The following is a 12,653-nucleotide window of genomic DNA, read 5'->3' as shown; positions in this document are numbered from 1 at the left end:
CAGGATTCAGTCAAGAGATCCTAAACCGATCGATTTAATTTGAGTTAAGATTATTATTCTTCCAGGAAAATAACATGAATCCTCCCCAATTCGAACTGAACAGTAAGATTAACTGAAGAACTCAGAAAGCCTCACTTGGCTCTTCGCAAAAGTTAAAATTCACTGATAACTTCCCAACATATCCTTAAAATTATCGCATCCATTAAATCCCGAATTTCGTATCACGTGCTACGAATTCTGGATACAATTCCCCAGTTCCATCTTACCTCTTTTAGCCACGGTACGCAATACGTTAGGCTCTCTTCACCTGATTCCGAAATTACAGCTAACGCCCCTCAATTAACGTAGGTCGGGCCAAAGTCCATCCCCTCGAAAATTTAGTAGATCCTTTTTTGTTTTACCGGGCCAGAGCTAGCACGAGCACTTGATGGAACATTTTCGATTTCATACCCCCGGAGTTCATGTGAATATTTGATAACGGATGTTTATGTAATTTAATTTGCCAACATATTAACTAGGGTTGCTATTCGGGGTTAACTCCGGTGCAAATCCACTTTTTTGCGGTTCAGTTCCGTGCCATGGGGGCATTCTGAAAAAAATGGGTTCAGCTATTATTGTAGTCAGAAGGTTACACAAGCCAGAAAGTAGAGAACCCTCAAATTCAGTTTACAGAATTTTTTAAATCATATCATTGGACATGAATAAAAAACATATCCTTGAATTCCTTCCAAACTAGGTGACATACAGGGATTGGAAACTTCTCAATCCACTATTCAATAGTTTTATATGCACATCTACATTTGATCAGAGTTTTACTTCACTCTGAGCAGAATCAGATCCATAGTTTAACATGGCCAACCAGATGTCCTGATTTTTCATCCATTTTGCACGTCTGACACATTACGAGTAGAGCACAACCCCAAAGGAAATTAACTTCCTCTCCTTTTTGGGATAAAGGAATCTTTTGCATCAAAAAAAGAAGGATGATATCGTTTAAAATGAAAGAGTCGAAAATTTCTCAATAACACCGATTTACACATCGAATCGGATCGACTTAATTTCCGATAGAAAACAATAAATCGCTTCGATAATCGTTGAGCCAATAATTCGCAGGCACCTTGACAAAGTCATAAACCCAAGAGTGGTGTGCCACTACTACAAATAATTTCAGTCGCCGACTAGTCCAACTCTCAGTGTCGCTCGAGACTTGACTTTTTTAACACTTCTCCTATCAACACGTCCACGATGTCTGAAGATCACGGTTCAGCTTCATCAGCATCTTCAAACATATCTGTTGCAACTACAAGTGCTATCGATGATGACTCTGATGCAGCATCAATTAAATACACAGCTGAAAAGTTGATGGATTTGAAGATGGACCAAGAAGGCAACAAGATGTTCCTGGTCAAATGGAATGATTATCCAGAGGAAGATAACACTTGGGAAACAGAGAGCAATCTCTCCTGCAACTCATTGATGAAGGCTCTGGTCAAGGAAAAACGGGCCAAAAGGACCTACAGAGGAACTCCTGGTAAATTGTACAAGAAATACCAGATTGCTAAGAAATACGGACTGCTGAAGTCTTCCCAAACATCACCTCCACCGCAGAAGAAGCAATTTAAGTATGTGAAATTCGAAGATAGAATTACTGGATTTGATATGGGATTCACCCCTGAGTTGATAATGGGTGCGACAGTTATTGAAGGGGAGTTGGAGTTTTTGGTTCGTTGGAGGGAGGATGATAGAACTGATCTCATCCCGAGGATTGTGGCTAATGAAAAATGCCCACAGTTGGTCATCAATTACTACGAGAGGAACATAGTATGGTAAGAACAAGAATTTAATTGATTTGAATGCTAACCACTCACATCAAAATTCTTTCATTCTTGAAAAAATGTTTACAACACTTGAAAAGTTACTTTGAAAATCAAAGTTGACGACCAATACTGTGCTATATTTTTCTTATTATCTTATTATTTTAAATCTTTAGAGTCTATAGATATAAGCATACATCTCACATTGGGAATGCATGCATAGAACTGTGAAATTTATTTTGTTTTTGAGATCTTTCTTCTGAAAGTGTTGTAAATTTATACAATTGAAATGACTGGGCGAAAAAATGATTCTCAAAATTTTGCAGGCCACAGGAGACTTGCCAAAGAATTGATAAATAATCAGACTTCATATTGTGCTTGATAAAAGGGGTGAGTTATCGAATGATTTCTACATTTCAAAATGATCTATTCTTCTGTATATTCTGCCAGACGAAACTATATGATCTTAGTCCGAAATGATATACATTTGACCATAAATGATTCAATTATGAATTTTTTGTTTCAGGTAGATGTCTTAAACTTTACTACCTGCCTTATAGTTTTGGATTTAGATGAACTTCAATGAAATATATGAATTAATCTTCTTATAATCAAGATTAATGAAATACTTACTCAAATAACAGTGGAATTTGCAATTTAAACTATTAATGCTTATTATGTGATGAAAAATATGTGGGAAAATTATAGTTCTTTCCTAAATATTCGATATTTTTTCTTTAAGAGATCTGTGAATGGATATCCGCATATTTTTGTATGGATGAGATGAAAAAACTAATTTCATCTAGATATAATATTGAAAATTCACTATTCGAGTCCACGATCGAACTAAAAAGCCTGTATGTAATAAATTTGAGTGCAATGACCATAATTAAACAGCATCTAGAAAAACATGAAAAACTTGTAGAAAACATGCAAATATATCATGAAAAGATGTTATAACAGAAAAAAATTCTTTCTTCCAGGCTACTCCACCATTTTCTTTTAATATTTCCAATGATGTGAAATAGGTGACCTATTTGTACTGAGAAATTATGTGTGAACATTGGGTTAATACTTTATATGATCAAAAGCAGTCTATGTTTCCGCTAAATGCCATTTATATTTCACTAAAACAATCCTGAAACTTATGATTTTTCTAAAAAGTTCATGAAATGAAATCAGTAGGTATGTTTGCTATTCGCTTATTTGAAGAATTATTCAAAATTGCAATCTTATTAAATTATTTCCCAGAAATTATAACTTAGCCATGAAAAATCAGACATCCTGTCCTATTTTTAGTTGTTTGCATAGGGGATATGGAATCAAAGTAAGAATGTACTGTAGTGTGAATCCTGCTGAAATGCGCATAAATTTTCCCCGATTTGCACAGGCGCAACCTCACCTTAAGTCATATCATGAAGCATGTGAGCTCTCCAGAAAACCCCGGCATTGAACTCCTGAACCGCTGCATGAGTTATCACATCGTGTGTTGAGCTTATCGTTCGCAATATGGACCTATCCGAAGCCCTGGAAGATCTTGCATCGTCGGTGATGTCTTTCACGATGAACGACAACGAGGAAGAACCCATGACTCCCCCGTCCACCCCTGCAGAAAAATCCATACCAGAGCAAGTCCTCGACCACCGTATCGACGAGGACGGCAACAAGTTTTATCTGGTAAAATGGTTCGGTTTTTCCACGGAAGAATCCACATGGGAAAGTGAGAACAACCTGAATGAGATCGCCATCTGCAGTACCTATCTCCTGGACGAATTCCACAAGAAACTGGAGAGTGAGGTGAAGGAAGAAGCCCAACAGCAGCCCATCGAACCGCTGCAAACAGACGAGGCTATGGCTGTTTGCGTGGATTTTGGAAACAGGGTGAAGGGGTACGAATTCGCTTCGTCGCCAGAGGAAGTGATAGGGGTTATTGATAGGGAAGGGGATCATGATTTTCTTGTGAAATGGGAAGGTACAGAGAACGTTGAGATAATACCAAGAAGTGTTGCAAACCAGATATGGCCCGAGATGGTGATCAAATATTACGAGGAGAATCTTGTCTGGTGAGTTGGAAATGCTCCACAATACTTCCATGAGATAACAAAAAGATTTGTGATGTTTTAATGTGTTCTGGATAATTTTACTATTTTTTTCAATTTCTTCCCAAAGTTTTGCTATATAACTTTCGAGGATCGATAAATTCAATTGGAATATTATTGTGATTAGTCACTCCATTTACAGAGTGAATTCTGACAAATCCTGGTATCAAAAACGATTGTTATTATTAACTTGATAATGGTAAAGTTCAAGGAATAAATATCAGTGGCACATTGCTTAATTGTACTAGAAACAATGAGGTGATGAGTGATATACAGAAGAGAGAGTTTTACTCGCTGACTTCATGAAAATTTTATATTATATTCCAAGGAATCCTCTTCATATCCTCCAGTATAAATATGACCAAATAATGAAGTTTCATTACTAATTAAATATTGAATTTCAGGAGACAAGCCAATGATGAAGGGGATCAATAATAACACTTTTTTGGATTCTACTAATTCTTCTTGGTAAGGGGAGTTCAACACAAACCCTCCTAGGTGTCTTTTTCTCAATCGACTAATTGTTTTTATTCTTGAATGAAGTGGCAACTGTATGAGGTGGAACATGCGATAAATGGAAGAATGATCGCTTACGAATTCATTTATAAGAGATGACACTGATTAAAACTCAGTTGCTTGACTGAATTCAGTTGTGGAGACATGGAAGGCTTTCAACTGTTGCAGTATTTTTGATTCCTATTGCTCCAGAGTATGTTCTTGTTGAATATGTGTAATTTACAAAAATGAGATTGTATTTTAATGTGTATTCCGTAGGGAAGTGTAGGACTAATTGTAAAATCGATATTGTTTCAATTATATTCATGGGATTTGACAGGGTTGTTTTTATATGTGTATCATGTATTTACCCACTGTGTGTAGTTAATGAAAAATATGTAGTTGTTGAAATGAATTTTTCCTGCATAATTATGTTTTTATCTTTCCACATCATATGTTCTATGAATTTTCCTTATTCTGTCCAAATCCTTCCAATACCAGTAATCAGATTGATTTTCGTAGGAATTTCAATACTTGAGCAATAAATCAGCCAATGATCGAATAGGTCAATACACTAGAAAAAGAAGAAGCCATAAACATCCCTCATATTTCATATATATTCATCAATATTTGCTTGGGAGATCAAGAAATTGCTGGGATATTTCAAGGTTTTCTCTGAGAGTTTAATCAAAATTATATTCTCCTTACATAGTTTCTCAGTGCGTTATAATTGATCGCGAAAAATTAGTTTTAGCTCATTTTGCATATTTTCTCTTTAAATGCAGAAGGATCCCAATTTTGGATTGATTACATTGTCTACAAGACCTTGACAACTTTGAAACTCAGACATTCAATCCAATCATAGTTTATTTATATGCAATTTGCGTAATTCTTTTGGTTACTCATTGAAATAAATAATAATCACAAGAGGATTATGTGCTGAAATGCCAGTGTTTTTGGTTTCAATGAGAAGAAATCCAACGATCTGAGGAAAATTACAATATATTCTTATTAGAAGTTTTCTTTTAAACAATGCTCAACGTTAAAACACCGAATTCATTGATGTTGAAAAGTCGAGAATTCATTGTCCAAAAAGAAATGAATCACCCACGTAGTCCTGAAAAGAATTCCTACCTGTTATATCACTTTATGGCGATTAAACATTGCCAATTTAAGTGTTCTAATGGGTTTATTGAAATTTTTATATTTCAATGTTTCTTTTGAAGAAGGTATGTACATGAAAAGGAAACCAATACAATGAACATACAGTTGCATTAACATACAGTATATTCTAACAGCTGATAGATGGAGTGTGTCTCGAAATAATTCACGAAAGGATCAAGTATCGCACTTTTCTTTTAACTTTTCAACCCGGCCAATCCGGTATTACCATGCAGGGCAATTATGGTAGGATTAATGACGTACTTGACTGTTGGCCAAGAAGTGGGGGCGTCAACTCCACAGCCTTCTCAATGGGGGATTATGTCAATCGACAGTCCTAACCGGGAATTGTCTTAATCAACATAACGTGGCTTTGTGTGTCCGGAGATGGCTGATGCTCAAGAAATCTCCCAAGTGGCGAATTTGGTGATGTCCATAATCGCGAAAGAGAACCAGAGCGCAGCTTCCTCAAGAAATAAGCCGCTGTCTTCTGGGAAGTACATGCCCGAGAGTCTGCTAGACTACAAAGTCGGACATGACGGGAGGAAGATGTATCTTGTGAAGTGGTTTGGTTATCCGCACGAGGAGAACACGTGGGAGCATCAGAGCAATCTCTCCTGCCACTACATGATGCAGGAGATCGAAGAGAAGAAGCGGCAGCTAATTGCCAACGGCCAACCCTCTCAACTGCTCTACTGCCGCCCGCACCCCTCGAAATATGTGACAGGGACATTGACAGGATTCGACCTTGGCCACACGCCTGAGCTGATCTTGGGAGCCACCGAGAAGGATGGGGAGATTCTGTTTTTGATCAAGTGGAAAGGTGTATTCGAGGCTGACATGATACCGAGACGTATCGCTAATCTAAGATGCCCTCAGCTGGTCATAGAATTCTACGAAGAAAGAATGCGTTGGTGAGTGAAAATCTATCATTATTAAACAACAAAATAATACATAATATTCTTCGAAACTTGAATGAAAATCTGATTGATTGCCCCATAGAGCCCCATGGGAAAAACCTTTCGAAAAAGACACACAAAAATCTATTTTTGTTCTCACATTTTGTACTAAGTATACAAAAAGTTTTATAATCTTATTAGAAAACTTGTGAGATGTCTCATAAAACGTATAATTTCATATAAAAATCTTGTGGTAAACAGTTTTCCAATCTTAACTTTTGTAGCAATGTTGTTGAATGATTTTTCATAAAGTCTTCATCAATTTCAACACACAAAGCTAGTCAATTCGAACTGACAACTGAGAGGAATTTTTTCTCGATAGTTTTATAATATTCAAAGCATTATGTCTGAAGGAGAAACTAGATCACAAACTAAAGATTTTTGCATAAATTTTTAAACTGATTCCAAGATGTTTCAGTTTCAGAAGGACTAATAATTTTCTTGCACGACTGCAAATAAAGTACGAATACTTTTGGGTCACCATCATGTAGCAAAACGAAGGTTTTATGGAAAAGCCATCATTCAAAACATTATTTAGATATATGTTTCAGTTTCGGTTACTTGAAGGCTGATTGAAAATAATCTCTGTAAATAGGGAGCTGCAACTTATCAAATCTCACCACTCACAAACGAATTTAATTCAGCAGAAATGCCAGCTTACATAGTAGCTTTTAGTTACGAATATTATCATATCTCCTATATTTCATTCCTAAATTGTCAACCATCAAAATTAATCAATTAACCCTTTATGCACTAACGTTCATTGTACATAGGATGGCTCTCGATTTTGTGGCAAATTTCATCCGTTATTCAATAATCCAATAATACACATCTGTATCCATGGGCATGGGACGCCAGATATTTATAATTTTTTCAATGGAATATACATATTTTTGAATATTATAAAGGTGAAAATTGCATGCTCCATTTTAGGATTTCTTTATAGAAATCTGTATATTTGTTGTTCATACTTCTCCTCCTACCAAGGATAATAGAAAAACTCCGACATGAAATTGGAAAATTGGAGTTCTGTGTTACAGTTCAATATAGTTTCTCAACACAAAAAAGATTTGGGCAGATTTTATTCCGAAGTATACTACCTAAGAAAAATAGAGATATTTGATGAATATTTCATGAAAAAAATATCGATGGATTGTGGAATTTCCGTTGTTTCATGCAAACTAAACTCCGCTTCAACTACAGAAGTTCCAAGAACTTGCACCAAAATCGACATTTATTGACTAAACACTTCTCATTATTCCAGTGGGAATCAGTGATTCATTTCTTCAGTAGAATTTTTATTTGTGGAAAACTTGATCTCACACTGTAACAAAAGCTTAGTGATAAAGAGAAGAAAAAAAATAGTTTTGAGAGCTCTATTTTTTAAATAGGTTCGTGATGGTTTCTCAGTTTCTCAAGTTGATTTTCAAAATGTTTTTCTTTTGTCTCAATCGAGTTTATCTAGCTGAAGAGATCACAAATATGATTTAAACATTGACAACTTGCGAAATTTGGTTTCATTGCTTAGACCTGAATCCCATTAGGCCAATCTATTCACTATTGAGGTCCTTCAACACTCTACTGTTGAATAACATTATAAAAACTTCTTAATCTTCTAAAAATCCTGAGTATAGCTATGCATTGTCGAAAGTAGTAGAGTAAATCTTGAAATAAAAATTTAGCGTGTATCAAATCAGTTTTCTCATATATATTCGAAAAGATTTCTGATGTTTCGTGCAAGAAATTCAGAAATTTCCTTAATTTTTTCAGGCATTTGAATATTTCAGTCAATACCAATTTATTATTTCTTCTTTATTTTATTCACTCTGAAAATATAATAATATCATCTGAATAGATTTTTTTAGGAGTGAATTTTTAACCGTAATTTCTCAATAATTCGTACTATCTTCTGTTTTCCTCAGGTCTACCCCGAAAGAAAAAATGGATCACGTAGAAGAGGAAGAAGAAATAGACGTGGTATCAATAGACGGCCTGGACAACAAGGGAGAAAAATAATTCTGAAAATAAAAATCGGAAGACATACTATTCGTGTGATTTTCGTGAGTATATATGTGTTGGAGACGATTCACATGAAAAAGAATGTGCCATAGGATACAAAAATTACGAAAATGTTAAATAGAAAAAAACAATTTTATGACAATTTCTGATTTTTATCTGCAAACTTATGATTAAATCGAAAACTTAAAAATGATTTATGATAAATACTCTCCTCGTTTTAACATTTTGAATTACTCCATATTTTCCTTCATTAGGTTACCAATCGTATCTACAGGCTCGCCCACATACACAGGGAGTAACAATTTTCAGCATAGCCAATCATCAAATTGCTATTTGGAAGCCAAAATAATTAAAAATTTTGTCCTTTAATGTCTAGTCCCACCTTATAATATGTCTCTTTAATTTTCATGATTTTATGAACACTCATAAATCATGTTCATCCTATTTTGAATTAATGTGAAGCTTCATTTCTTATATGCTTATATGAATTAACACCTACTGTATCCTTATTTTGTGAAATAAAAATTTAACACATTTCCTTGTTTTACTTGGACAATGAATGATAAATATTTGAAGATCTCTCCTTCACTTTGAGATTAGTTAATTCTAGTAAACAACCCTAGAAGGTGTTGTGTGTGTGGTCTGATGGATTTTGTAATGGGCATTCATTCTTACTATTATTGGAAATAAGTAATGGAACTTTAATTAAGATGTCTAGTATATACCGTAGACATCGGAATTGACGGAAATATACAATATGTGTTATAATTGATTACTCATGGAAATGAAATTACGATCAACAGATGGAAAATAGGAAACTTATACTGTGAGAGCTTTCCATAATTGAGTTAGCAGGAATAAACAGCGAAATAGCAGGAACAATTGAACTGCAGGAGGTAGATTCGGTTATTTTTGGAATCAACACCTCAAACTTTGCGGAGCAGCAAATTAACAATTATTCAACCATCAGTTTCACATTCACATGTAATTGCGTAAGTCATATCCAAATAATCCCAGACGATTTGACGTGGGAGTTCACTCGAAATAATGGGCAACATGAAATTTGGTCGAAGAGGTATTTTGAACACAAAACGTATAGGAATATTGAGTATAAGTTCAAGTTTCAGGATAATCTAGTGGGATAGAGAAACTATATAATAATATGATCAGAATAACCCAAACCAGGAAAAGAAGAACTGTTGTTCTGTGATTTCTGCTCGACTACCATTTTCTTGCGCAACAATTGATAAATCTTATATAAAGAAGGAAGCCCGAAGCTTCGACACGAAGCTTTCTCATCGAGCAGTATTGATATTTAAGTCGTCGACTCGACTGAAGTGTGCAGCACTGAGCCCAACCATTCCGTCCAACCATGCCCAACGAGAATAATGAAAAATACGTGCCGGAAAAACTGGTCGATTTCAAGGTAGACGAAAATGGAGAAAAGTATTATCTGGTCAAGTGGAGTGGATGCCCGAAGGAGGAAAATTCCTGGGTGCACAGAAGCAAGCTGGGGTGTTATTTCATGATGGATCAGATAGAGAGGGAGAAGGCAAGGGAGGAAGAGACCGTGGAACCCATCACGGTGTCTGTAAGGAGATACGACCGTTCCAGACGTCAAGGATTCGTTCCTTTCGAGGAGAGAATCACTGGGTTCGACCTGGGGCGTACGCCGGAAATGGTGTTAGGATTGACAGATGTCAGCGGCGAACTGGAGTTTTTGATCAAATGGAAGGGTGTCTACGAGGCCGATCTGATCCCTCGTGAAATAGCCAACGTAAGGTGCCCCCAAATTGTCATCAAATTCTACGAGGAAAATCTGTTTTGGTGAGTATGATTTTTTTTTTAATTATTGGAAATCTCTTTTGGGTCACGAAGGTCCGCTCAAAATAGACGAGCCTTTCATTCATTTATATTCGTTCCAGGAAAAATGACCGCCGTTCAGTTGTCGAACTGTTGGATATTAGTTTCATTGAAATTTTCCGAAGAATCCAGAGCACTTTCTTATACATATTTCATGTGTGAAAGAGCTATCGGAAATGAAGCCTGTGATCATATACCTACCTAATATAATTATACTGAAATAAATTCAATCCATAGAATTTTCAACATCGGAAATGCATAATTTATCGAACTGTGGGTAGATACTGGATGAAGTCTCATTTATTAGCAGAATATAAATTATTCACAATTCGTTCTAACATTGGTTAATCATAATTGAAACCGAAGTGCAGAAAATGGAAAGATTTTGCCTTGTCTGTTCTGGACTTTCAGGTAAAATGAAGTAGTTGATACAGAATCAATTGTAATCTACTTCTTTATTCCTATGCAATTGGGAATTTTATCGGGATGAAACCATTTGTTCAACCATTAATTTATGTTTCCTGCAGAAATCATGTAAAGATGTTGGAGACTCTGTTGGGAATTTGTTATTTAACATTTCAAGCACCTCGTCAATAACGATGAAAAAAGATGAATTTCATGATTAGCAATGAAAATTGTTTCAATCAATTTCGACGCAATTCATTTAATCTGTCCCCAAACTTCATGCTATCGAATGTATGATGAATCACTAGCTGCTTGCTGCTCCACATCGTATAATACTGCCTATTGTTCGATTCCGATAAAAAGCGTTTCGCGAAAAATGCATACCGATATGTTCTATGATGTTTTGACTACGATCGCCGCATACCTGGCTTCCGTTCTCTACAGTGTGTCCTATATCAATATGCGCGCAATTGGTTTCGAGGCAGATTAACATTATTTAATTCAGTGACATGTTATGAATTATACAGAGAATTATTCTTCCATGGGTTATTTGTAACTGATCACTTTTTCGTTTGTATACTTTTTCAGGAAAAGCCCATGCCCAGATTGCGAAAAAAAATAAAACTCATTTTTAAAAAAGAAGATTTGATGCTGTTTCCCTTTTACATAGGTGATCGTCAATGCCATAAAAATTATTTTATAGAAGCAGATGAAACGAGGGAGAAATTTTTGAGCATTACAAATAAGTTTATTTCATTGAGATGAAGGTGCCGACATTGTTGAAGTACTTAATACTTTTACTTAATTTCATGTTTAACGTTTTATAATTTAGTTTTGATTTAGTAATAATGTATGTGAACTGTGAGTTGAATTGCTTTCGCTCATGATTCATTTAGTTTTATTCAAATAATTATAAATAGAAAATTATAGTTTATTATATTCGAAAAAAATAGATGCTAAGCAAGTTGTTTTATGGTTCATGTAATTTTTTTCTTGATATATTTTTCTGCATTAGTATAATCCTATAAATGTTAATGCATGTTTTCTGATGAGAATAAAAATATTCAGTGCAGTTTGAATTAATCGTAATCGACAATAATTGCCACGATAAGAGAATTACCATATTCCAGGTTCGAGTTCTATATGAAAGAAGCAAAAAATATGTAAATTCCTTTTTGAAACTATTACTCTCCATCATTTGCCATTTCAACTGGGAAAAATTACCTGCCCATTAATTATGGTCTATGAGGTTTCCTGAATCCTTCCACTAATTTGCCAGATTAAACATTGTAGTTAAAAAAAGGAATCTGTCAGGGAGCATGGAAGAATATCAACTTTCATTTCTGTATTCCCCTCTACCCTTGAAGGCTGTAGAATGTACTTCCTATCTGGAAGAATAGAAAAATTGTTCCAGATTCTATACCAAATTTTAATCCATTCAGTAGTTTCTGTTGAAAATTATTCTTCGTATTAAGCTCCGATGGACTATTTCCAGAGCTGATTAAGCCAATTTACAATATAGATTATTACTTTTGCTAGTATCTCCATAGCTGAACGAAGACCGCATCTCATTAATGGTTCTCGAAATCACTTGGAGCATTCGCCATTTTGCAACGTCTCAATGAAAATGGTTTTCTTATGAATTTGAGGGAAAAACTTATTTTTACGAAGTTTTTCGGATCCGTTGTATGAGAATAAGATGTACCCACATATCCTACATTTATGGAACAACTGTACAATAAAACCCTAGTGTCCCTTGGGTTATTGGATTGTAATCAGTGTTCGTGATTAATAAAAATTCATAATACCCATTGTTCGTATCGTTGATACGAAGAAAT

At 35.1% G+C, this 12,653-nt stretch overlaps 4 protein-coding genes across 5 annotated transcripts in view; 3 read left to right on the top strand and 1 right to left on the bottom strand.

The window, feature by feature from the left end:
* LOC123321261 (tyrosine-protein phosphatase 99A) overlaps positions 1-12,653 on the bottom strand; it is a 272,028-nt gene that overhangs the window by 100,779 nt on the left and 158,596 nt on the right. The window lies entirely within an intron of this gene.
* Positions 1,158-2,539, top strand: LOC123321263 (chromobox protein homolog 1-like). Its single transcript, XM_044908706.1, has 3 exons — positions 1,158-1,826; positions 2,141-2,204; positions 2,341-2,539. Exons 1-2 carry the CDS (start codon positions 1,246-1,248, stop codon positions 2,172-2,174), a joined length of 615 nt encoding a protein of 204 aa, XP_044764641.1. The 5' UTR covers positions 1,158-1,245; the 3' UTR covers positions 2,175-2,204; positions 2,341-2,539.
* LOC123321262 (chromobox protein homolog 1-like) lies at positions 5,903-9,072 on the top strand. The gene is made up of 3 exons (XM_044908705.1): positions 5,903-6,483; positions 8,451-8,588; positions 8,802-9,072. Exons 1-2 carry the CDS (start codon positions 5,957-5,959, stop codon positions 8,542-8,544), a joined length of 621 nt encoding a protein of 206 aa, XP_044764640.1. The 5' UTR covers positions 5,903-5,956; the 3' UTR covers positions 8,545-8,588; positions 8,802-9,072.
* On the top strand, positions 9,829-11,447 carry LOC123321264 (chromobox protein homolog 1-like). Of its 2 annotated transcripts, none has more exons than XM_044908708.1 (2): positions 9,829-10,374; positions 11,404-11,447. In XM_044908708.1, the coding sequence occupies exons 1-2, from the start codon at positions 9,920-9,922 to the stop codon at positions 11,435-11,437; spliced, it is 489 nt and encodes a 162-aa protein (XP_044764643.1). In that variant the 5' UTR covers positions 9,829-9,919; the 3' UTR covers positions 11,438-11,447. The 2 variants fall into 2 exon arrangements, with proteins under 2 accessions (XP_044764643.1, XP_044764642.1); XM_044908707.1 differs by having other exon boundaries at positions 10,473-11,447.

The sequence above is a fragment of the Coccinella septempunctata genome, chromosome X (genome assembly GCF_907165205.1).
Source record: "Coccinella septempunctata chromosome X, icCocSept1.1, whole genome shotgun sequence".
NCBI classification, from domain to species: Eukaryota; Metazoa; Arthropoda; class Insecta; order Coleoptera; family Coccinellidae; genus Coccinella; species Coccinella septempunctata.
This window is presented reverse-complemented; position numbering and strand designations above follow the sequence as displayed.

Excerpts from the sequence above, each read along its gene's own strand:
- LOC123321263 (XM_044908706.1), top strand. The coding sequence starts at position 1,246 with ATGTCTGAAGATCACGGTTCAGCTTCATCAGCATCTTCAAACATATCT. Across the intron at positions 1,827-2,140 it reads TACGAGAGGAACATAGTATG|GCCACAGGAGACTTGCCAAA; the intron begins GTAAGAACAAGA and ends AAAATTTTGCAG.
- LOC123321262 (XM_044908705.1), top strand. The coding sequence starts at position 5,957 with ATGGCTGATGCTCAAGAAATCTCCCAAGTGGCGAATTTGGTGATGTCC. Across the intron at positions 6,484-8,450 it reads TACGAAGAAAGAATGCGTTG|GTCTACCCCGAAAGAAAAAA; the intron begins GTGAGTGAAAAT and ends TGTTTTCCTCAG.
- LOC123321264 (XM_044908707.1), top strand. The coding sequence starts at position 9,920 with ATGCCCAACGAGAATAATGAAAAATACGTGCCGGAAAAACTGGTCGAT. Across the intron at positions 10,375-10,472 it reads TACGAGGAAAATCTGTTTTG|GAAAAATGACCGCCGTTCAG; the intron begins GTGAGTATGATT and ends TATTCGTTCCAG.